Source organism: Anthonomus grandis, chromosome 15 (assembly GCF_022605725.1).
Source record: "Anthonomus grandis grandis chromosome 15, icAntGran1.3, whole genome shotgun sequence".
Classification (NCBI taxonomy): domain Eukaryota; kingdom Metazoa; phylum Arthropoda; class Insecta; order Coleoptera; family Curculionidae; genus Anthonomus; species Anthonomus grandis.
Genome location: NC_065560.1, coordinates 20594609 through 20617282, shown reverse-complemented (window position 1 = coordinate 20617282; position 22674 = coordinate 20594609). Strand labels below are relative to the sequence as shown.

General features: G+C 37.2%; 1 protein-coding gene across 1 annotated transcript in view; it reads right to left on the bottom strand.

Annotated features, from left to right (window-relative positions):
- LOC126745323 (glutamate dehydrogenase, mitochondrial-like) overlaps positions 1 to 22674 on the bottom strand; it is a 72921-nt gene that overhangs the window by 16019 nt on the left and 34228 nt on the right. Inside the window, exons 3-5 of the mRNA XM_050453094.1 lie at positions 17031 to 17267; positions 4583 to 4702; positions 5 to 277 (exon numbers count right to left, since the gene is read on the bottom strand). Coding sequence (XP_050309051.1) covers positions 5 to 277; positions 4583 to 4702; positions 17031 to 17267 — 630 coding nt within the window. The remainder of the gene's footprint in view (positions 1 to 4; positions 278 to 4582; positions 4703 to 17030; positions 17268 to 22674) is intronic.

The following is a 22674-nucleotide window of genomic DNA, read 5'->3' as shown; positions in this document are numbered from 1 at the left end:
TAACCTTTTCCAGGACCTAACCTATAGGCGTCGAGTTCATGTGGTTCAATTCCTTTTTCATTATATACGGATCCATCGATTTCCATTACGCCTACGCATGTTGCACCTGCCCTTTTATAGTATCTATGGGTATGCGTCCCCACATTTCCATATCCTTGAAGTATATAAGTTTTGCCCTTTAATCCTGGTTTTAATCCAGCAAATTCCATATAACACTCGTTATTTATAAAGTGCTCGGTTGCATGAAATAGTCCTCGGCCAGTTGCTGCATCCCTACCTGTAAAAGGATAATATAAAACAAAAGTTATACAATAAATCACCCAATGGACTCATGTTGAAATATTGCTGTTTTAGTTTTTTGGGTTAAAAAGGTATTATCTAAAATTCATTTAAGGTTCGAAATTTCGTTGTCGAAAAGCTAAGGAAAATACAATACCGCATAATTTGAATCGTTAAGCTGCAGTTTGCTTCTAATCAATAATTGCACACAATGAATGGTCATTTGTCAAATTGACTCTCACTAGTGTTACTTTCCTATTGTCTCGAAACATATTTACTTATAGTAAATTATATATTTTACATTAAATTCTCGAAATACTAAGTTTTTAAAACTTGGGATAACTGTGTATTCTTTCTATTAATTTAATTCATTAAAATTTGGTATTTAAAGATGCAATTAATCAATTTTGATATATTCTAAACGTATAAATTTTTCAAATTACGTAACAACCACCTTTTATTGTCTCTGGCCGGATATGATCGAAATTTGGTGTCTGAAATGTATTTAAAATACAATGAATGAAATTTGACTATTTCCTGATAGATACCTATTGACGATACCAAACTAAATTTTATACTATTTGCAAATTAAAATCAATTAAATCCTTTTCCCAGATTTCAATTACCTAAAATTACTAAAATAATATTGTAACCATCTTAGCCGACGTGAGTACATGTACTAGCTGTTATCCGACATTCGAGAAACATTTCGGTAAAGCGAGTGGCGGGCACAACTTGCGACATCTCGGAGCGCACGTGAAAAGTATGAAGCCCTCGACGCTAGGAGGCAAGTTTTAAGGTTAAATATTGGCGCGAGTTTTAAATCAATATAAGTACTAAGAAAAAATACATTATAACTATATATTTTTAGTAGTTTTCAGTCATCGCATTTAGTGTGTACGTGTGTAATAAATCAGTTGAGTATTTTTGTGCATCGAGTGTCTTAATTTACACCTACACGAATGGTAAAAACCCTACGTATATGTGCTTATCACCTTAAAAGTGAAAGCCATCGCGTAATAATAAAGTTTAGGTGGAAAAAGTAGAAAAGATATCCAAAATAGGAAAAAAGTGACAAAAATAAAATAATTAAATAGAGTAAAAAATATACTATAGGATTAAAATTACATATTTTATATTCTTTCTACACCCTAATAAAAAATTACAAAAAAACATTGATATATTAAACGAAGTTTATATTAAATTCTGCTAGAACTTTCGATCCTTAAATACGTTTGTTTATAAAGATTTTTTAAATATTTTGTTTTCAAAAGGGCACTATTGTTTGGTTGCACTATTGAGCAAACTTATTGGTAAAAAAAGGTATAGCATATGCTATAGCATAATGTAATGGGATCTAGATAAAGTACACAAAATTTTTTAACTAATATTAATCCTTTCGTAACGATCAACAAGGTGAACCACCTCCTACGACAGTTCTAAGACTGGTAGACCAGAAAAGATCGGACAACCTTCTAATAGCATGCGATGCCAATGCACACTACACCATTTGGGGAGGCACTGAAATAAACAAACGAGGTCAGTCACTATTAGATTATTGGGCAACCTCGGGCTTAAATATAGGTACTTAACGTGGGGGACGAGCCGACGTTCGTCAACGTATTCTGCAAAGACATAGTTGATCTAACACTAGGCAAGGGACGCATCTGTGACCTTGTGACAAGGTATTTGATGAATCCAATTTGTCAGATCACAGGTACATAAGCTTCGAGCTAGAATCTGTGGACACAACTCCGAGAATTTACAAGAGTCCCAGGAAAACTAACTGAAATCTCTATAGAGAGATACTAGGGCGCAACTTGGACCACTGTCCAATGGAGGCTAAAGGCAACCTGGAGCTCGAGGAACTGACAGAATGAGTTACAGATACTATCAGAGATGCTTTTTTGACAATGTATTTTTCCCAAGCAAACCACATCAGGCAGGGAACACCGCCTGGTGAAACCAAGAACTGACCAAGATTAGGCGTACAGTAAGAAAATTCTTCAACAGAGCAAAGAGAACTGGGCAATGGAATAAATACAGACAAAGCTTAACCAGATACAACGATGCCATAAAAAAGGCAAAACGAGAAGGATGGAGGAAACTATACAGAAACCTAATTGCGATACCAGCATACGCAAGACTCCACAGGGCAATAGCTAAGGGGCCACAACAGACTCTTGGTTTGTGCATAAATTGCAATGGAGAATACACGAGAACCGTAGAGGAAACGCTCAGCTGAACACCCACTTTCCGGGATCGGTAATTCTCCAACCAACACAGGCCCAATACCCGACTCATATTATTCTAAACAGGGACAAAAAGGAGAACTGGGAACTCGCAAAAAAGGTTGTAACCTACGAGAAAGTTAAATGGTTGATAGACACCTTCAAACCATTTAAGTCTCCCGCAATAGATGGTATTATACCTATCATGATACAGCAGGGCAAAGAACTGCTGCTACCTGCGTTATACAAAATAATGCGGGCTATAGTCTATCTACGGCGCACATACCAGAGAGTTGGAAAGAAGCGAAGGTAGTATTCCTACCAAAAGTGGGAAGCGATTAATACGCGAAACCCAAATCCTTCCGACCAATCTGCCTTACATCATTCCTCCTGAAAACAGAGGAAAAGCTTATAGAAAGGCATATCAGAGACATGAGCTAGCCCTCTACATCGACACCAATATGACTATTAAATGCACAAATCTTGCGAATCAACGATCCACGAGATAACCCAGAGGGTCGAACAATCTTCAAACAAAGTTAACAAACAAAAAACAATCAAACAAAGTCACTCGAGGAGATCGCTGCAATGGAACTTTGTATCAGGCAGCCTGCTTAGACGACTGGAGGGCTGGACTATTTGATTTTCTGATAGGAGACGGCAATTAGGCTCATGTATTCGAAAAAATTCAAAGAGCTCTGAACGTTGTCGAGCACTGGTGCATCGCAGAACAACTAAGGCTAAATCTCGCAAAACCTACCCTAGTTCCCTTCACAAAAAAAAACTAGTCCATTAGAGAGTCCACCTAAAGCTCTTTGGCGAATACCTGTGACTTAAAGATAAGGTCAAGAAAAATGAAGATGACTCAGCTACAAGAAGCATGTAATAAATAACACAAACAAGGCCACGAAAACTCTTATATACTGCAAGAGAGTGTTCGGCAGATTATGGGGACTATCACCAAAAATGATATATTGGGTATACACAACAATGGTGAGACTCATCATTACATACGCAGCACCAATATGATGGCATGCGGCAGAAAGGAGGACTGTTATGCAAACACTCAACAAGACACAAAGAATAGCGTATCTTGGTATAACAGGAGCGATGTCAACGAAACCGACTGCTGCCCCAGAAAACCTGATAAGGCTGAGCCCGCTACATCTTATAATACGGGCTAAAGCAATATCAGGGGCAAAAAAGCTACTATTCGACAACAGGTGCTGCAAGAAGGGTAATCCAACTTGCAATGAAGGGGGCCAAAAATAGACTCATCCGTCCAGAACCAACATGCAGTGTCAGCAACAAAACCTGGAAAAGAGATATCTGACACTGGTTGGAACTGGAGCATAAAAACTATTGGGAACAATTATCCAACTTCTTCAGTCTTCAAATAATTTTTAAGCAGCCCGCCCTTCAGAAGGAAGAACATCCTGCGCCATACCAGGCGACAATTGCGAAAGGTAACAGGGCTATTTATAGGTCATGCATCCTGGAGGAAACATCTACACAAACTCGGGAAAGTAGATACCCCGCTGTCTAGAGGCTGTGGAAAAGAGGAAGAAACCGCACTTCATATTATATCGTTCTCAATCATTCAACCAGACCAGGGCGACAACCCTGGGCGAAGCCAAACCTTCACCAGAGAAGATAAGAACTACACTACTGGGAAAAATACTGTACTTTATAGAAGCATACACAATGGTGACTACAATAAAGCAGACCGCCGTGCAGGGAGCCACAAGTGGCATCACCCAGTGGAGAAGATCCCACACCACCGAGGGTTTAAGAACTACCGGCGTTTAGAAAGAATATCTTCGCCGACAAAAAAAATCGTTTTTATACAGCCATGTTAGATATGACGAAGCACAGATGCAGGATATTTATTTATACACGACAGCAAATGAGCTCACATTCTAAGAAATCAAATAAAAATTAGATATACTACTTATCTACTAAAGTTGAAATAAAGCTATAAAAAATTATATCGACCGTAGAACAGACGTTTAATTTTTAAGTCACTTGAATTTTTTCGTCTAGCAATATTCAACAAAATGTTTTATATTTACCATGAATACCGCCTTGATTAATTGGTTTTCCTGTTACACAGCCTGCTGCAGTTAAATCTTGATAACCTAAAGTTTTGGCATATGTGTCACTTATCCAAGCCATTTCTCTTCCGGAAGTACCTAAAGGAAAAAAAGTAAGTGAAACTTTTAGTATTTAGAAATATCGCGGTAAAAACACGATTATTTTTGTTTGTAAAAATTTGTTTTTTTTTATCTAATTCGTTAATAACCTAGAAAACACTTGTGAGAAATATTTAACAATTCTAACTATTCAAACAATGTAGTTTATGTAATTTACGTAAGCCGACTTGACTGATCGGTCCGTCACCAGGTCTTAGCCTACACCAACATGTTTACGTTATTATGGGATTCGTTTTAACTACATGAATGATATTAATTACTAAAAGGGCTGACTGGTATTTGGATATATCCGTAAAAATCATCACGAATAAATAAAAAGTTAATTTTTTAGGATTATATTCTTTGTTAAAAAATCCGCGGACTCATATACTGTTTTCAGTGCGAAATAATAACCGCATATAATATCCATCACTAACTTTGCAACCTTTTATCTAAGGGGCTAAAGGGTAATCATTGCCTTCAAAAAATTTGTATACTGAGGTTATATTATTTTAGAAGACTATTGGCATCATAGAATAATTCATCCTTCAAAATACATTTTTATTTGTGGTAACGACATAAAATGTTGGTTTTGTTTTTGATTATGACTACTACTCTACTTGAGTAATTCGTCAACTCATTTACATTTTTTTATCTAGGGTTTGCCTGGAATTAAGGCATAAAATACGTTTCTATTTTTACTTTCTACCTATAGACTACTGTACTACCGTGTTAATTGAAAAGGGCGTATCTGAAAAAATGGCCATTCTAAATAATTTGCCTGTAGGGAATTCTGTTAAAATCTAAAGGCGTATCTGATCATTTAAAGGGATGTATAATTAAAAATAAAAATGGCGTATCTACAAAAATGCAGTGTGTATTAATTGATCTGTCTTGTTTCTGACAATATTAGTAGATCCCTCCTTTGATCTCTTTAAATGAAAGTTTTGCGGTTTATTTGGCGATGTTTAGGTAAGCAGAAATAAGTTAGTTGTAAAGCATATATTGGAACATTGACAGAACTTTTAAGAATTCCATTAAAGGTCGATTTTTAAACAGACTTTTTGGTAGTTTACCTGCTTCCTTAAAGTAATCTCCTGAAATCTCCTATATGTCTTTAGTAATAAGTAAAGCTTTATTGAATCTGGAGACCAGTCTCTACCAAAGGCAAACTAATAGTCACTTGTCATGCTAAAGTTCAATTCTCATTATTAAAAAGCTCAGGAAACCATTTATTCAATATGCTTTGAATATTCAGAAACTGCTAAAAATAATATTGCTTGTTTAATAAATCCTTCTAGTAGTGATGATGCAGAAGGCATGTTATATTTTAAAATATCACATAATTCCAGTGGTTATATTAGTTGGTAAAATGGAAAGGGTCTCAGAAAATCCTCAATTTCTTTCAATAGGGTTGTGGACTGACGAAGCCGCCTCAGTAGCGATGAGCAATTAAACTTAATAAATATAATAAGCATTAATATAATAAGCACCTTTGGGCCAAAATAATCCGCGCTGAATTAGAAAAGTCCAACATCAAGAAAGATCTTGGTGTGGGAGAATTGGAGGGCAGGTGCACAGAAATGCAAAAAAACCGGACAAACCCGAAAAAAACAAATGTTACCATTCGAGGTAAAATATCTCTGCATCTTGTCTAGATGGCGTTAGGTTCCTAAATTTTGGAGAGTCAGGTGATTTTATTGAATACCTGATGACAGGTGTGTCTCGAACGGTAACCTATTCGAGAATAGTCTGTGACTCAGCTGTTCGTTAAGTTTTCCAGCGCTCTGGAAAATCATTGTACAGATTCGAATAATTGTGTTACAATCATCATACGACATGTAAAAAAATGTGTACAAAATTGATGTATAGATAAAGTAATGTTTAAAATTTTCCGAACTATTGTAAAAAAGGTGTAAAGTTGTCTGCTTCACGTTGCTGTTTTTGTATTAAAAAAAAACTTTGTCTATCAAATTAGTTGTGATCGCGCGAGATCCCACTAAGGTAAGAAGTATTTCATTTTGTGCAAAGTATCATGTACGAAATAGCGTTGACAGAACCTCCCCTTTTTTCCCTCTTACCCCGTAAACGAATATTTTCTGGACTTCTTCAGTGGTTCAAAACGGGAAATCTAGCTATAAATCGAATTGTTGGTCGATTTACTTGAAACTTTGTATCTCAAGGTTTTTGGGCTCGTAAAATTCGATTTTGACATCAGAATTCATAAATTGAACATGGCGGATCCAAAATGGCGGACATTTCTTCGAAAAAAAATCAGATTTACATCAAATTACGCTAAAGGGGGGTTTTTATGCTCGTTAAATTCGAATTTGATATCAGAATGAATATATTCAAAATGGCGTAAATTTCTTCGAAAAAAATCAGATTCACCTAATTACGCTAAAGGGAGGTTTTTTGCTCGTTGAATTCGAATTTGATATCAGAATAAATACATTCAAAAGGGCGGATCAAAAATGGAGGATATTTTTTCCAAAAAATTATCAGATTAACGTAAAATTACGGTTAACAGGGGTTGCTATGCTCGCTCAATTCAAATTTGACATACATGAGTCATTATTGGAACACTTCATTTTGGAATGGTTCTGTTAATTATGAAATAATAATATCTAATAGTTTTAAAGTATATACAATTATGTTTGAAATAATAATAATAAAGTTGATGTTATTGTTATTAAAAATTTTTCATAGATTACAGGCATGGAAACAGGTATAGAAACAGGCGAAATTTCTTGGACTAAGCAATTTATATTCGATGTCCTCGACGAACAGCTTCATTCAAGTTTGGATCACCAAATCGATGTTTTAGAAAGGAGTATTTTCGAAAATGAAACTAATAACATTGAAATTACCCAAACTTCAAAAGTACATGAAAGACCGATTTTTGGAAAAAAATGAAGACTGGCTGCAAACAACAACAGATATAACGGTAAAATACGTAGACATTCGCGAGTCACCTGTATAAATGAAAACGTAATTTGTGATATCATTTGGCAAATTAATAGTCTTATGTTGCAGTATACGTTTGTTCCGAAACAAGAGTCCGATAAAATCAATGCCAAGGACAAGAGAAGAAGTGGCAGTGGCGGGCGACCATCCTTTTCATTTTCGGAAGTCTGCGATCGTACGAAAGGTCGAAAAACTGCAGAATTACGCAAAACGTACACGCCTGAGCAGCTTGCTTATGCCACGAAAGTAAGGCTTCGTTATTCTGGAGCTGTGTCGGCTTCCAAAATTGTCGAGGATACTACGATGAGGTCTCCTACTTGACCTGACAAGATTCGAGTAGCTATAAAAAGAAATTCTCAATCGGTAGAAAAAATTACCCCAAATAAAGTCTGCCTATAGTTATCAATTCCAAATTGACCAAGTCGCAGTACTTGAATATCAGAAATGATGTCACAGCAGGCACTTTACAAATTCTCCCTATTTATCAACCCGTTCTTGAAGCTAAACAATTATGTTACCCTGACAATCGTACTGTGTCTTAAACTTGTGCCGAAGTGAAACTGTCGTCGTTACTGGATCTCACTTGCAAAAGAATTCTGGAAATGCAAATTGAGATAGTCCATCGACTTGATGACAGCGTTTATAAAAATGTAGTTCTCATTGTGAAATGGGGTTCGATGGAAGTTCTGGACAGCAAGAATACAAACAAACATTTACGGACGACAGTAGCACTGACTCGAACATTTTATTAACTTCCATCGTGCCCCTGCAACTTGCCGGTGTCGACAGGAGCTCATGCTCCGATATTATTGTGTGGAAGAATCCCAGGCCCTCTTCCCCACGATTTTGTCGGCCAATTCGACTGCAATCTAAACGTGAGGACAAGGCTTCCCTGGTTCAGTATGAGTGTTACCTATCAATTCGAATCTCTTACAATTTGGCTGTTACTATGATTAACGGTAAGGTTTCTAACTCTGCACCGTAACAGAAACTACCTCTTCAATGCGATGTTCGGTATGCAAGGCCACTTCGAAAGAATTCAATGACATCGACAAAATGTAGAAACTAGTCGTTCATGCTGACAATTTACAATATGGCCTGTTGACTTTGCATTGTTAGATAAGGTTTGAATGCCTACTGCATATCGGGTACAAAATGGATACGAAACAGGGGCAATCTCGTAAGGAAGATGTAAAACAAGCACCTGCAGCGCTTAAAAAACAAATTCAGGCTGATTTCGAGAACCAACTGCTTATTGACCGAACAAAACAAGGCATGGGAAATTCAATTGACGGAAATACTGCTCGACGTTTTTTTTAAAAACGCGGCAATTGCTGCAAAAATTCTCGGCGTCGACGAAAATTTCATCAAACGTTTTCATGTTACATTACAGGTTCTGTCAAGTGGTTTCAATAATAATATCAAAGCATTTGACGAATATTATTCAGAAACTGCGAGATTGTTCGTTGATTTGTATCCATGGTACAACATGTTGACGACAGTCCACAAGGTGCTAATTCATAGCGGGAAAATTGCTGAAAGATCGACTCTTCCTATTGGGCAACTATCGGAAGAGGCATAAGAAGCCCGGAATAAGGATGTAGGAAATTACAGAGAACATTTCTCACAAAAATTTTTCTGCGGCTCCTTGCGTCTTCCGATCCATTGATTTCAAATTTGCAAAAACCTAAAGCAAAGCGAAGTAAAAGTTGTTTGCTTGTTTCCAGAAGTAATTGCTTTTTTAAATTGTGATCAGTCCAGTGCAAGAAACAAAGAACATGAACAATTGACAGATGAAAGCGACACGATGACACTAACGATGATGGCAACTATTCATAAGATTGAAGTTATTATTGTAAGATAGTTGTTAGTCAAATGTTATAATAAAATACTAGTTACAATACAATACAAACTATTTTTCTGCAAAAAATTCCATCTTCCATCCATTTGTTTTCGCCATTTGAATATCATTTTCGAATTCAGCGACAGTGATTTCAGACCACTGTGGGGCGGGTTGTTAGCCTATTCACTTTGGACGGTCGATTAAGTGTTCGAGAATACTTAGATTAGATTCCTTAAAAAATGTTCTTCTAATTTTAATGGACGACATTCCGCTGGACGTCCCCCAAAATATGTTCTTCCAGCATGATGGTTATTTCGCCCATTATGTTCTTGTTGTTCGCCAGTATTTATGCCACCTTCCCTGATTCTTGGATTGGAAGCGACAACCTATTTCCTTGGAATTAGAAATGCTATTTTGAATATTCCAAGAGTGAAATTGAGACTGCTGTTCTTTTAATTCAGCGTCGTCAAATCTACATTTAAAATAACGAAGGCCATTTGAACACCTGAGTCGCGATTAAATCACTTGTTTTTTCTTTCATGGGCTTTATTAAAAAACAAAAGGTTCATCAATTCAGTAGACCAACTATAATAATATACCGCACAATCCTTGGCCTTCAAACATCCATGAATCTCAATATTTGAGGTTAAGAACGATATGTTGAAAAATGGTTTTCACTGGGTTCCTTGGATTTCATTTGACTACTTTTTTGTAAATAAAAAGTCATATAGCCTCTCCTAGTGATTTAAGATTCTGGGTCATGGTGTAAAAACTAGCCCCTTGACGAAACTTTAAATGTTTTTTTTTTAATATGAAACCCTATTTAAAAAATTGAGTGGCCAAAATTGGTCCAAATAAGTGTATATTATAGGACAAATAATGGAGTTCAAAAGTATCTCATTTGACATACATTTTGTTCAAAACTCATGAGGAGAAAATAGACGAACATTTTGGTGAAATTTACGTATGTACAGGGTGGCCAAATAAGAATGCGAGGTACTGTATCTGGGAAACTATTCATCGTAGAAGCTTGCGATAAAAAAATTTATTACTAAAATGGCCAAGAGAATGACCTGGAAAATATTTTCAAGTTTCTAAAATGGCCGCTAGGGGGCGCAACTGCAATCTTGAATCTAGAAAACTGATGTTTCTGTAAATTTTGCTGAATTAACCTAACAAAAAAATAGCTGATTATTAAAGTAGAGACTAATCCGAACCTTTTTTATTTAAATAGTTTTGCTGTATCTCTAAAAATAAAGTGGTGGGGGGTGTTCAAAAGTTGGCTTAAAACACACCCTGTATACTAAAAACGCCTTAGCCGATTTTATCTAATATTATATTTATATAACTTGGGCTAGTTGAAAAGAGCTATTATTAAGCTACGAATATTATTATATTTCATGTTTTTTTAGTTTTACATCTCGCCGCTAGAGGGCTTTTTTCGGCTTTCTGACACAAATGACTAATTTTCTCAAAAAACTTAAATGCGTTGATATGATTTTTTTTATAGAAAAATAGCTAAATAATGTCTAAATAATCTTGCGAAAACCGCAACTCGATATCTTGTTCCTAACCTAAAATATAGGCCAAAGAATATTTTATACCCTTAAATTTTAATTTTTTTATACTAATTATTTTGGAATTGTTTAAAATTCACTACTTTTGAAAACAAAATTTACCATTTTTGAAAATATTACCTAATATCACTAAAAGGTAAGTATTAATAATGCTTATATAAAAAATCAGTCTTCAAAATGCTGCAGTAGCAAAAAGAGTTTATGCTGCTCGATATCCAAATCGAAGTCCTTGCGATGTTAGATTTTTTCCACGATTAGTGGCGAACTTACGAGCCAATGGTAGTTTTCGGCCTAGGTTTCAACGGCCAAGAATTAGAAGAAATGTGGACAATATTAACAGCATACTGGGATATATTGAAGGAAATCCTCATGTTAGCACAAGAGCTTTATCCCTTGAATTAGGCATATCAAGAACAACGATTCAAAATATTTTGAAGGACAATAGGTAAATTCTAATAGCCATCGCCATATATGGATTTATTTAAGTTCATCTTTTTTTAAGTATATTTATAGAATGCACCCATATCATGTTAATTTACATCAGGCATTGGAAGAAGCAGACTTTGACCGTAGGTTGGACTATTGCCATTGGATATTAGGCATGATACGCGACGACAGAGATTTTTTATTTAAAATTCTTTGGACCGATGAAGCCACATTTAATAGTGACGGTAGAGTCAACCTGCATAACATGCATTATTGGTCTGCAGAAAATCCGCATTGGTTGCGTGAAGTTCAGCACCAAGGGCGCTGGAGTTTAAATGTGTGGTGTGGTATACTTGGAGGCAACATTATTGGACCATATTTTTTTGAGCAATCTCTAAATGGCATTGTTTTTTTCGACTTTTTGATAAATCAATTACCGTTGTTGCTGGAAGATGTGCCACTGGAAGTCCGGCAAAATTTGTTTTTGCAGTTGGATAGTTGTCCAGCACATTTTGCTAGGAATGTGCGAGAGCATATTAATAACATTTTTCAACAGCGGTGGATTGGAAGAGGAAGCCTGTTTCCATGGCCTCCGCGATCCCCAGACTTAACCTGTCTTGATTTCTATTTATGGGGGCGGTTAAAGGACATTGTATTTCAGACTCAGCCTACGACTAGAGAAGATATAAAAAACCGCATTCGTAATGCAATACATACCATACCGAGAGCCGAAATTGAAGCTGCAGTTCTATCTACCCATGAGAGGCTTCAGCAATGCATAGAGCGTGATGGTCAGCATTTCGAGCATTTACGGGGGCATTAAAACCCTTTCTTTTTAAAATCGGTCCTTTATAGGGCCACAACTTACATTATAAAAGAAATTCGAAATAAATTATTTTGTAGTTTTTATAAATATTAAGGGATTTCCATATAAAATTTTCTTTGGCCTAAATTTTAGGTTAGGATGAAGATATTAAGATGCGGTTTTCGCAAGCATATTTAGGCGTCATTAAGCTATTTTTTTGTATAAAAAATTTATACCATTGCATTTAAGTTTTTAGAGAAAATTAGTCATTTGTGTCAGAAAGCCGAAAAAAGCCCTCTAGCGGCGAGATGTAAAACTAAAAAAACATAAAATATAATAATATTCATAGCTTAATAATAGCTCTTTTCAACTAGCCTAAGTTTGATAAAATCGGCTAAGGCGTTTTTAGTATACAGGGTGTGTTTTAAGCCAACTTTTGAACACCCCCCACCACTTTATTTTTAGAGAGATACAGCAAAACTATTCAAATAAAAAAGGTTTGGATTAATCTCTACTTTAATAATCAGCCATTTTTTTTTAGGTTAATTCAGCAAAATTTACAGAAACATCAGTTTTCTAGATTCAAGATTGGAGTTGCGCCCCCTAGCGGCCATTTTAGAAACTTGAAAATATTTTCCAGGTCATTCTCTTGGCCATTTTAGTAATACATTTTTTTATCGCAAGCTTCTACGATGAATAGTTTCCCAGATACAGTACCTCGCATTCTTATTTGGCCATCCTGTACATTAGCCGGAATATCACCTCGATTCAGAGTGACAGGAAATAAAGTAATTTGGACCAGCGTGATAGCCAACATCCATATAGAAAGATAGGTACTTCAAGAAGAAGATGATTAATAATCACACAAATCAAACAAATCTCTTTAAAAAGCATTAAATCGACACTAATTAACTTTATTAAGTACCCAAACCATTTGTCCATTGGACAATTTTGGATGCCCATAGGATAGCTGGTATATTCTAAAGGATAGATTTATTGAATATCCAATGCCTTAAAAGGTGCTATCTAGATAAAAACACAAATTAAAATCAACTAAAATAGCACACATGTTATCCCTTTAATGTTAACTCTATTTAATATATTTTCTGTGAAATTTGTGCTTGTATGAGAGTAAAATTAGATTGTACAAGCTTGGCTATATTGGTTGGAATTTTTCAACTTTTGAATAGTCAGGATTCAGGTCAGTTAAATTTATAACGATTAGCGATATATTTGATATATTTGTGTTAAGATGGCAAAAGCAAAATCATAGTTTACATACAGGGTATTAAACAGTGTAATATTTCTACAAGATTGAAGTTGCAAAGAACACTGTCTCACGAATCATTCAAAGATACACAATATTTGGTCATACGATTGAATTGAATTGTCGAAACAGTGGGCTGCCAAGGTAGTTGAGCATATAGGTCTCCTAATGGACCCGTCATGCCCCACTGGGGGTTACCAGAGCCCAACGGCCTTAGGCTTTTTGGTCTAAAGGACTTAAAGTTACTCGGTACACTGAAAGTGTTACCCAAGTATTTGAACCTGGCGCGTGTGAGTGCTGGGCACTTCCCGACTACATGGTCAACGGTTTCATCCTCCTCACAGCACCATCGGCATTCCGGGTTGTCCGCAATTTCGATAGTATGGAGATGGCTTCTTAAGTGCCACTGACCGGTTAAAAGACCTGTCACAAGCTGAATTTCGCGTCTTTTTAGGCGTAGTAGATTTTTGGTAAGACAGGCAGAGGGCCCACCTATGTGCGCTTTGGTCTGTCTCATACCAGGGGACTCAGTCCATCTTCGGTGAGTCCACTTGTCCAGCAGACCCTTCATTGACACGACCGCAACGCATTTGGCGATACCAACTATGGGTTCCGGCCCCATCGGCACATTCGCGGATCCCAGTCTGGCAAGAAAGTCCGCTTCCTCATTACCTGCATGGCCTGCATGGCCAGGTATCCAGACGAGCTGGACCCTGCAGCCAACCTGCACCAGTTTTTTCAGGACTTTTATGCACTCTGGTACAAGCTTGGAGCTTACCTTTGCGGCCGTGATAGGCTTAATGGCAGCTCTGCTGTCCGAACATATTGATACGACTGTATTGCGGTGTCCGCAGCTTAGGATCTTCTGTCCGTATTTTAATACAGCGAATACTTTGGCCTGGAAGACAGTGGCGTGCTCCCCCAGCGAGTATACCGTACTGGTATGTGGGATCCCACCACAAAGCCCTGATCCAGCTCTGTTATTCATTCTGGAGCCATATGTGTACCAGATGGTCCTCCTATTCAACAATGCAGGTCTGATGGAATGCTGCCACTCCTCTCTACCTGCAATATGCGTCACGAATCCCTCGCAGTCCACAGTCACTGGAGCCATGTAGTCACTGCCCATCAGAAGGAGAGGACATTCCTGTATGGCCCGTGACCAATATTTTGCGTGACCGGTCTCGCCAGCACGTAGTATAGCCTGTACGCAGTCCTCATTGCCTCGAATTGCACAACGAGGGCCAGAGGCGGAAGGCTTAGTAGAGTCTCGAGCGCTCTAGTTGGAGCCGTCCGCATGGAACCCGTTATGCTGAGACATGCAAGACGTTGGACTCTGTCCAGTTGAGCACGAATTTTCGCTCTTTTCGTACATGGCCACCAAACGATAGCCCCGTATGTGAGAAGAGGTCTCACAATGCGCGAGTAGATCCAGTGGAGGATCTTAGGAGACAGACCTCACGTATTGCCGAAAGCCCGCCTGCAGGCCCATAGCGCGCAGGTGGCCTTCTTCATTCTGGTGTCTGCATGATTTTACCAGGAGAGTTTGGGATCTAACTTAATTCTCAGGAATAGAACTGTCCTGGAATAATGCAGCTGCACGCCATCTAGAGATATAACAGGGGGCGTGCCAAAGTTACGTCTCCTCGTGAATAATAGGAGCTCTGCTTAATTGGGGTTAATCCTGAGACCCCCCGAGAGGCACCATATGTCCACCATACGCAGGGCTCTCATCATAGGGCCCCGCATTGAGACGGCGTCTTTCCCCGGGCAAAGGATTACCAGATCATCAGCGTAGGCCTATGTGTATAGGCCAGCATTGTTTAAAAGATTTATCAGGCTGTCGACCACAAGGCACCACAAGGGAGGGGACAATACTCCTCCCTGCGGGCAGCCCTTAGCCGCCAACGTTTCGATAATCTCGTTGTTGAGCTGGGCAGATACATGACGTTGCGAGAGCATGGCCTCTATCCAGCTAACCAAACAGGGTTCTGAGCCGCGGCTCTCACAGTCATACGATATTACGGTCATAAAAATGTAAAGCTACGTCTACAAAGGGCCAAAGATAGAAAGCATGAAGGTGGTAACGTGATGGTGTGGAGGTACTTTTCTTGGTATGGTACGGGGCCTCTTCATCGGGTAGTACGAAAAATGAACCGCTTTATGTATTGAGATATTCTACGGGATTTAATGGAGTCCTACACATTTCAATCAATACCAGTTAATTTTATTTGTATTTATTTTTAATGTTATTATTAGTTTCATTTTGTGTTTCAACAGGACCACGATCCTAAGCACACTTTAAAGTTGGTAAAGGCATGGTTGGAGCAAGAAAAAATTATATTATTAAAGTGACCAGCCTAAAGTCCGCATTTAAATCCGATTGAGAATTTCTGGGAATTTCTGGATCGCAAAATTCGTGACTCTGGAAAGGTTAAAAATGCTGAAGAGTTATTTCAAAAACTTCTTGGCTTCAAGGCTGGACCAGTATGAACAGGACAGTAAAAGAAAATTTAATTGAATCAGTACCTAGAAGAATACAAGCAGTAGTTAATGCAAGAGGTTATCAATTACACTTAATATTACTTCATATAATATTTAAGATATTTTTTAAGAATTAAAAGATTTTATTTTATTTAAGTATTTTGTCCAGCCTATTTTTGATTTTTGATTGCAAAGCTCAACTGCTTGTTGATTTATGCCTATATTACCATTACAAATGTATGTCGCGAAACCTCAAAATCATTGACAGAGAATTGCTTAACGAATTTTTACAGGTCACCCCATTTGAACACATAATTTATTTGGAAAGTGAAGTATGGCTTTGGAAGCCTCCACAAACCAGCTTTTGCATTCTACTTGTTCCCGATTTGGAACTTCACATTAACACCAATATGAGGTATAAACCGCATATAAGTAAGTGCATTGAATCTGCTTATTAATTAACTAATTTAATTAACTAATTTAAAACAACTGTTTCCACATAGACACCCGGTTTCAACATCACAAAAAATTACCTGATACGACGCTCGGGTTATGAGCCATTGTAATTTTGCAGACGTCGTATATAAATTCATGCTTAGACTCTATCGGCAAAGGTCGAACTCTCTTTGAATCTCCGGCATACAGGTCTAATTTCTCCGCCTTTGCATACCACTATGTTTTATAACAAAAAAGAAATTAAACTTATTACATGAGGGAGGTTTAACACGAATCTTTTTTAAATTGCCTTTAGCCTCTTTTTTGCCTGTATTATGGATAAGATTTTTTTAAATATTAAAGCATATATGATATTTATTATCTTTGTATCTAGTTAAGATATAATACTTTATTCTAAATTAGGGAAATAAACGATTTATTATTATTATTACTTATCCATTTTTTGACCTGATAATTTTTTGCACTAACCCTCCGATATTAGACCACAATTAAACCATTCTTACCCATATCAGGGGCCGGAACATCTTGAGCCGGACTTAAGTAACCTCTTTTAATAAGTTCAAGGGAAAACTTTCGCGTTATAGCTTCTAACTCGCGAACTGAATACTTTAGTGGGTCAATTTTAATTCCAGACTTAGCTCCTCCATATGGAACGTCACATACCGCACATTTAAACGTCATTATAGCTGAGAGTGCTCTTATTTCGTCAGCATTGACACCTTCAGAGTATCTGAGGCCACCTGTTGAAGGAATAAAAAACATCAAATTTAATATTGCAATATAATTGATCGCAAAAGCTTTGGTACAGCAAAGATACCGTGGGAATTAAATAAAAATTCTACATCGGTTTAATAAAATTTAATGTGAAAAGAGAAGTAAATGTGATTAACAAACAAATATGACCGACTCTAAATGTCACAGTACAAAAAAAAACGTAAAACTAAAACGTCACAAAAACTTCTAACAAGAAAAACCCTAAAAATAATACAGCTTTGCTGTGGCGCCAGCTATAGTTGTTCATACTCTATATTAACTTAAAATATTTATTACGAGCTAATAGATGGCGCAAGTATTAGTGCTGAATTAAATATATGTATTCTAACAGCCCCACTTAATCTATTGTAATACAAATCATTGTATTAATATAACGAAAAACTTGTTCACAAATAAATAAGTTATACAATAATTATTACAAGTTATTTACATCCTAAATAGCTAACGTAATATTTATGTTTAGAACCTGGCACACCTTTGATAAAAATATCAGCTGATATTTCGTCAGCTGAGACATATTTTAAGTCAATTTCTTTTCTGTCTACTGCCTAAGTTATATTAGTGATACTTTACATTTATGTGCTTGGCTCTATTGTGAAACACAGAAATAAAAACTATCTTTCGTCAAATCAAATCATATCAAATTATTCCCCCAATCAGCATCACAAAATCCCTTAATTTCCTACTAATAAACTTTAATTTAAAGTGGTACTAGTAAAACAGGTGTTAAATCTTAAAAACTTAAAAAAACTTAGTGCGAAACCTATATCTGGTCTAGAATTAACCGCCAAAAACATTAAAGAACCTATAAGACATCGATAAGGAATCATCATCATATTTGCCCTTTTCTAATTTTAACCTAGATTCAATAGGGGTTGAAGTAGGTTTAGTATCTAACATACCAAGTCTTTCTAATAAATACAATTATTTCTATGTTTAAGCCTAACATTTCTTGACCTAATTCTTTAACTTTTTTTCGACTAACAAATTTTTCGACATAACAACTTTAAACTTTTTAATTTTACTACTATTATTATAAAAAATCATCAACGTACAAGGCAACTAGAATAATTGTACTTCCAACCTTTTTAAAATAAACACAAGGTTCATATTGTGATTTTATATAACCGAAACTTTTTAAAGTTTGTTCAACTTTCAACTTAAAGTAAATATAAGGTTTTATTTAATAAACAAACCTTATTAGCCTTAATATAACCCTCTGATTGAGTCATAAAGAACTTTTCAATTAAATCACTGTTTAGAAAAGCTGTGGTAATATCAAGATGTTCTATGTCTAAATCTATATTTACAGCTATAGCAAATAACATTCTTAAAGTAGAATTTCTTACTATAGGCAAAAATGTTTCAGCGTAGTCCACTCTATGTTGTTGTGTGAAACCACGAGCAACTAGTCTTGCCTTATACCGCTTTTCTCCTTTAGCGTCACACTTTAACCGAAAAACCCATTTACACTGAACAAGTTTCTTGTCTTCTGGTTTATCCACCAATTTCCACATATTATTCTCAAGAATTGAACCATATTCTTCATCCATTGTTTTTTTTCCACTGCTCACCATTACTACCACCCAAATCTTCTCATACAGTGGTTGATTCCTCCGTATGTCCCTCCGAAAGAAGATATGATACATGATCTGGTTAAGTCTTTGCTTTGTTCACTCGTCCTGATTTTTTCACCTCAATTACATCTTCTTGTAAAGCACTTTCTTCATCATCAGTAAAATGTGTGTCAGAGAATGTAGTTTCACTATCTTCCCCTCATCTACTTCTGTTTCCATGCAGAGCTCTACTAAGATTTCTTGCTATTGAATGTGTGCTTCTTGATTAGTTAAATCATTCTTATTTTCGTTTGATTGAAAACGATTTTCAAAAAAAGCAACATCTCTAGATTTTATAATATGGCTTGGTTTTTTCAATATCAAATAACCTATAAGCTTTTGTACGCTCATCATAGCCTACAAATACATACTGCTTACTTTTAAAATCAAATTTCTTCCTCAGTTGATCTGGAATATGAGCATGTGCAATACAGCCAATAACTTTAAGGTACTTAAGATTAACCTGATTACTTTTCCTCTAGTGTAGACCCTTCAAGAACTTTATAAGGTGATCTGTTTTTAAAAAACAATGCAGTATTTACAGCTTATGCCCACATCTTTTCATCCAGATTAGCTTCTTGCAAAAGACATCTTGCCTTTTCCACAATTGTCATGTTTGTCTTCTCAGCAACGCCATTTTGTTAGGGTGTGTACCTTATAGTTGTTCTTTATCCTTAATTTTAAAATAATTTTTAAAGCCTTCATTTAAGTATTCAGTACCATTGTCACTTCAAACCTTTTTAACCTTAAAACCTGACTGATTTTGAATTTGCTAGGGTAAGCAAACTTTGGTGCTCCAAAACATCCAGTTCATATTGCTTATTGACCACAACACTTTTTGACTTAACACGATCTTTTCATGAAGTTTATCTCTCTCCTATGTTATATGTGTAGTCAGTCCTACACATAAGGTGGATAAACCATTTTTTGAGAATGTTTACCACCAAATGCATTTAGCGATTCGAAGAAATCAAAGAAGTTACATTGGAGGAAGACTATCAACCAGTCTTTAACAAAATAGACTTCGCTTGCCAGAAACTAAGAGAAAAGCTAAGAGCAGGCCACCTTTCGAAACTCCAAAACCTTAAATCCAGACGAACCAACAGGACTCAACCAGCACCAACCTCTAACCTCCCCGCCACCATCATTAATGTGTCAAAAAGAACCCTTACCGATGCTGAACAAAAGGTGTTAAACAGAGGACTAAACTTCGCCATATCATCAAAACCATCCTTTATAGACATAGTGTCTTCAGTAGAATCAATCCACCTACCACGTCCTGAGGCCGATGAATTTCGACACGAGGTAAGGGTTGCTCTGGACTCACTTAAAAAACAGAAACCTTCGCAGAACATCAGCAAAGAAGAGGAAACAGCTCTCAGGAATCTCAAAAGTGAAAAGAACATCAAAATTTCTTCCTGCAGATAAGGGCAATGCAACTGTGATTATGGACCTGGAAACCTACGAAAACAAGGTTGAGGAAGTTTTGAACAAAGGCGAATATAGGCTACTATCTAAGGATCCGACGACAACCATAGAAGGTCAAATTTACAGAGCACTTAAAAAGTACTCCTCAACATTGTCGGATGCGGTACGCTTTAGGCTGACACCACATTATAGCAAACCTTTACACCTATACGGACTACCCAAGATAAATAAGGAGCAAATGCCTCTGCGGCTCATCACGAGCTCTAGAAATTCGCCGACATCAGAACTCTCCAAATTCCTTTTGGAGATCATTAGACCGATCCAGGGAAATGCAGCGTCTTTCGTGCGAAACTCTGCCCACTTTGTAGACCTTCTTGGAGGGATCGAAGTCGAGACCAATGATAGATTGGTGAGTTTTGATGTCGAAAGTCTCTACACCAATGTACCCATAGGAGAGTCTCTTAACATCATCCGAGACAAACTAAGCAAGGATGCGGCTTTCTCAACTCGGACCACACTGCCTCTGGACGGGGTGATGGAACTTTTGGAGATCTGTCTTCGTAATTCTTACTTTCAGGTCAAGGATAGATTCTACGCCCAAGACGAAGGACTTCCGATGGGTTCATCTCTTTCCCCAGTAGTAGCAAACATATTTATGGAATGGTTCGAGGAACATGCAATAGATGCCTCCCATTGCAAACCCAAGCTTTGGCTTCGATATGTGGACGACACCTTCATCATCTGGGACAAAGAGGAAAAAGCACTTTAAGAGTTTCTGCTTCACCTCAACAGCTTCAGACCAACAATCAAGTTCACGATGGAGACAGAGAAGGACTCAGCTCTACCTTTCCTAGATGTCCTCGTTAAAAAGGTCGGTGGAAATCTACGAACTTCAGTTTATAGAAAAACAACACACACGGGCCAGTATCTTCACTATGAGTCCAACCATCCTGCAACCACCAAAGTAGGCATCATAAGATCCCTCTACAATAGAGCTCGAACCATCTGTAGAAACGACGAGGACCTCAAGACTGAAGTGGATACCATCTACAAAGACCTACAACAGAATGGATATCCAAAGAAGCTAATAAGTAGGACCATCCAAAGGACGCGTCCAAATCAAATCAGAGACGAGGCCACCACGACAACCAGACTTCTACCCATACCTTACATTAGGGGTACATCGGAACAAATCCGACGCATTGCCAGCAAGTACAATATTAGAACTGCCTTTAGATCTAGCACCACTATCAGAAGCGTGGTATCAAAGACCAAACCAGATGGCATGTTGGATACCAAAAATTGCGTCTACCGGATCCCATGTGAGTGCGGTGACTCATACATAGGTGAAACGAAGCGCCCCCTAGAAATCAGAGCGAAGGAACATCGCAGCTGGACCCAAAGAGGAGAGGTTTCTAAATCCGGAATAGCAGAGCACGCGTGGCATAATGGACACAATATCCACTGGTCAGAAGCCAAGATTCTGCATAAGGAACTGCACTGGCGGAAGAGGAAGTTCATAGAGGCAGCTTTCATTTCACATAATCAGGGGATCTTCAGCCAGCCAAGCGTCGATATACCCAACATCTGGAAGTGTCCCAACATCAGGACAGTGTAGGATCTAGAGAGAGGCGTGTCCTCCCCCCCAACTCTTCTCACGGATGACTTTCCTTTCCACATCGCTGCACACATCTAGTATATAACCCTATAGAATAGTAGTCTGCTGTCAGTTTACACTTGATAACGGTTGAAGATACTTACCAACCGAAACGTCGTGTTACATTAAATAAATAAGACAATGCAAGTCCGACAAGATGTTTTTACTGTACCATTGTCTACTACCTTCAAAAACAGAATGTTTAACACAGTCATCTATCAATACCTGTAACGCCTTCTTATTCTTTCTTCCTTTTTATTCTTATGATACTTGCTTGTCTACTTACCCTTTGGCTCATCAGGTTTTTCTTCAGAGTTTGTAGACTTCAATCACTAATTTTTATAATTCCCATAGCCACCACAAGCGTAACACTTTATACCAGCCTTACCTTTCAAAAACTTCCTTTCGGTCAAAAAAGCTACTTCATCACTTTCCTTGTTGTATTTATTGTCTTGTAATAATCTAGCTTTTATAAAGGCATTGGTAATGGTTTGTACAGAATTTTCTATAGCCATGACTATAGGATCATTTTCTGGAGAAAATTCACTTAACAACAACTCCTAAAAATGCTTCGTCATTTGGATGTAGCATATCCTCTAGTTTCTGAGCCAAAGACATAGCCTCATTCACATATAACTCCATTGTTTTAAAATCTTTTAGCTTAATTCTCAG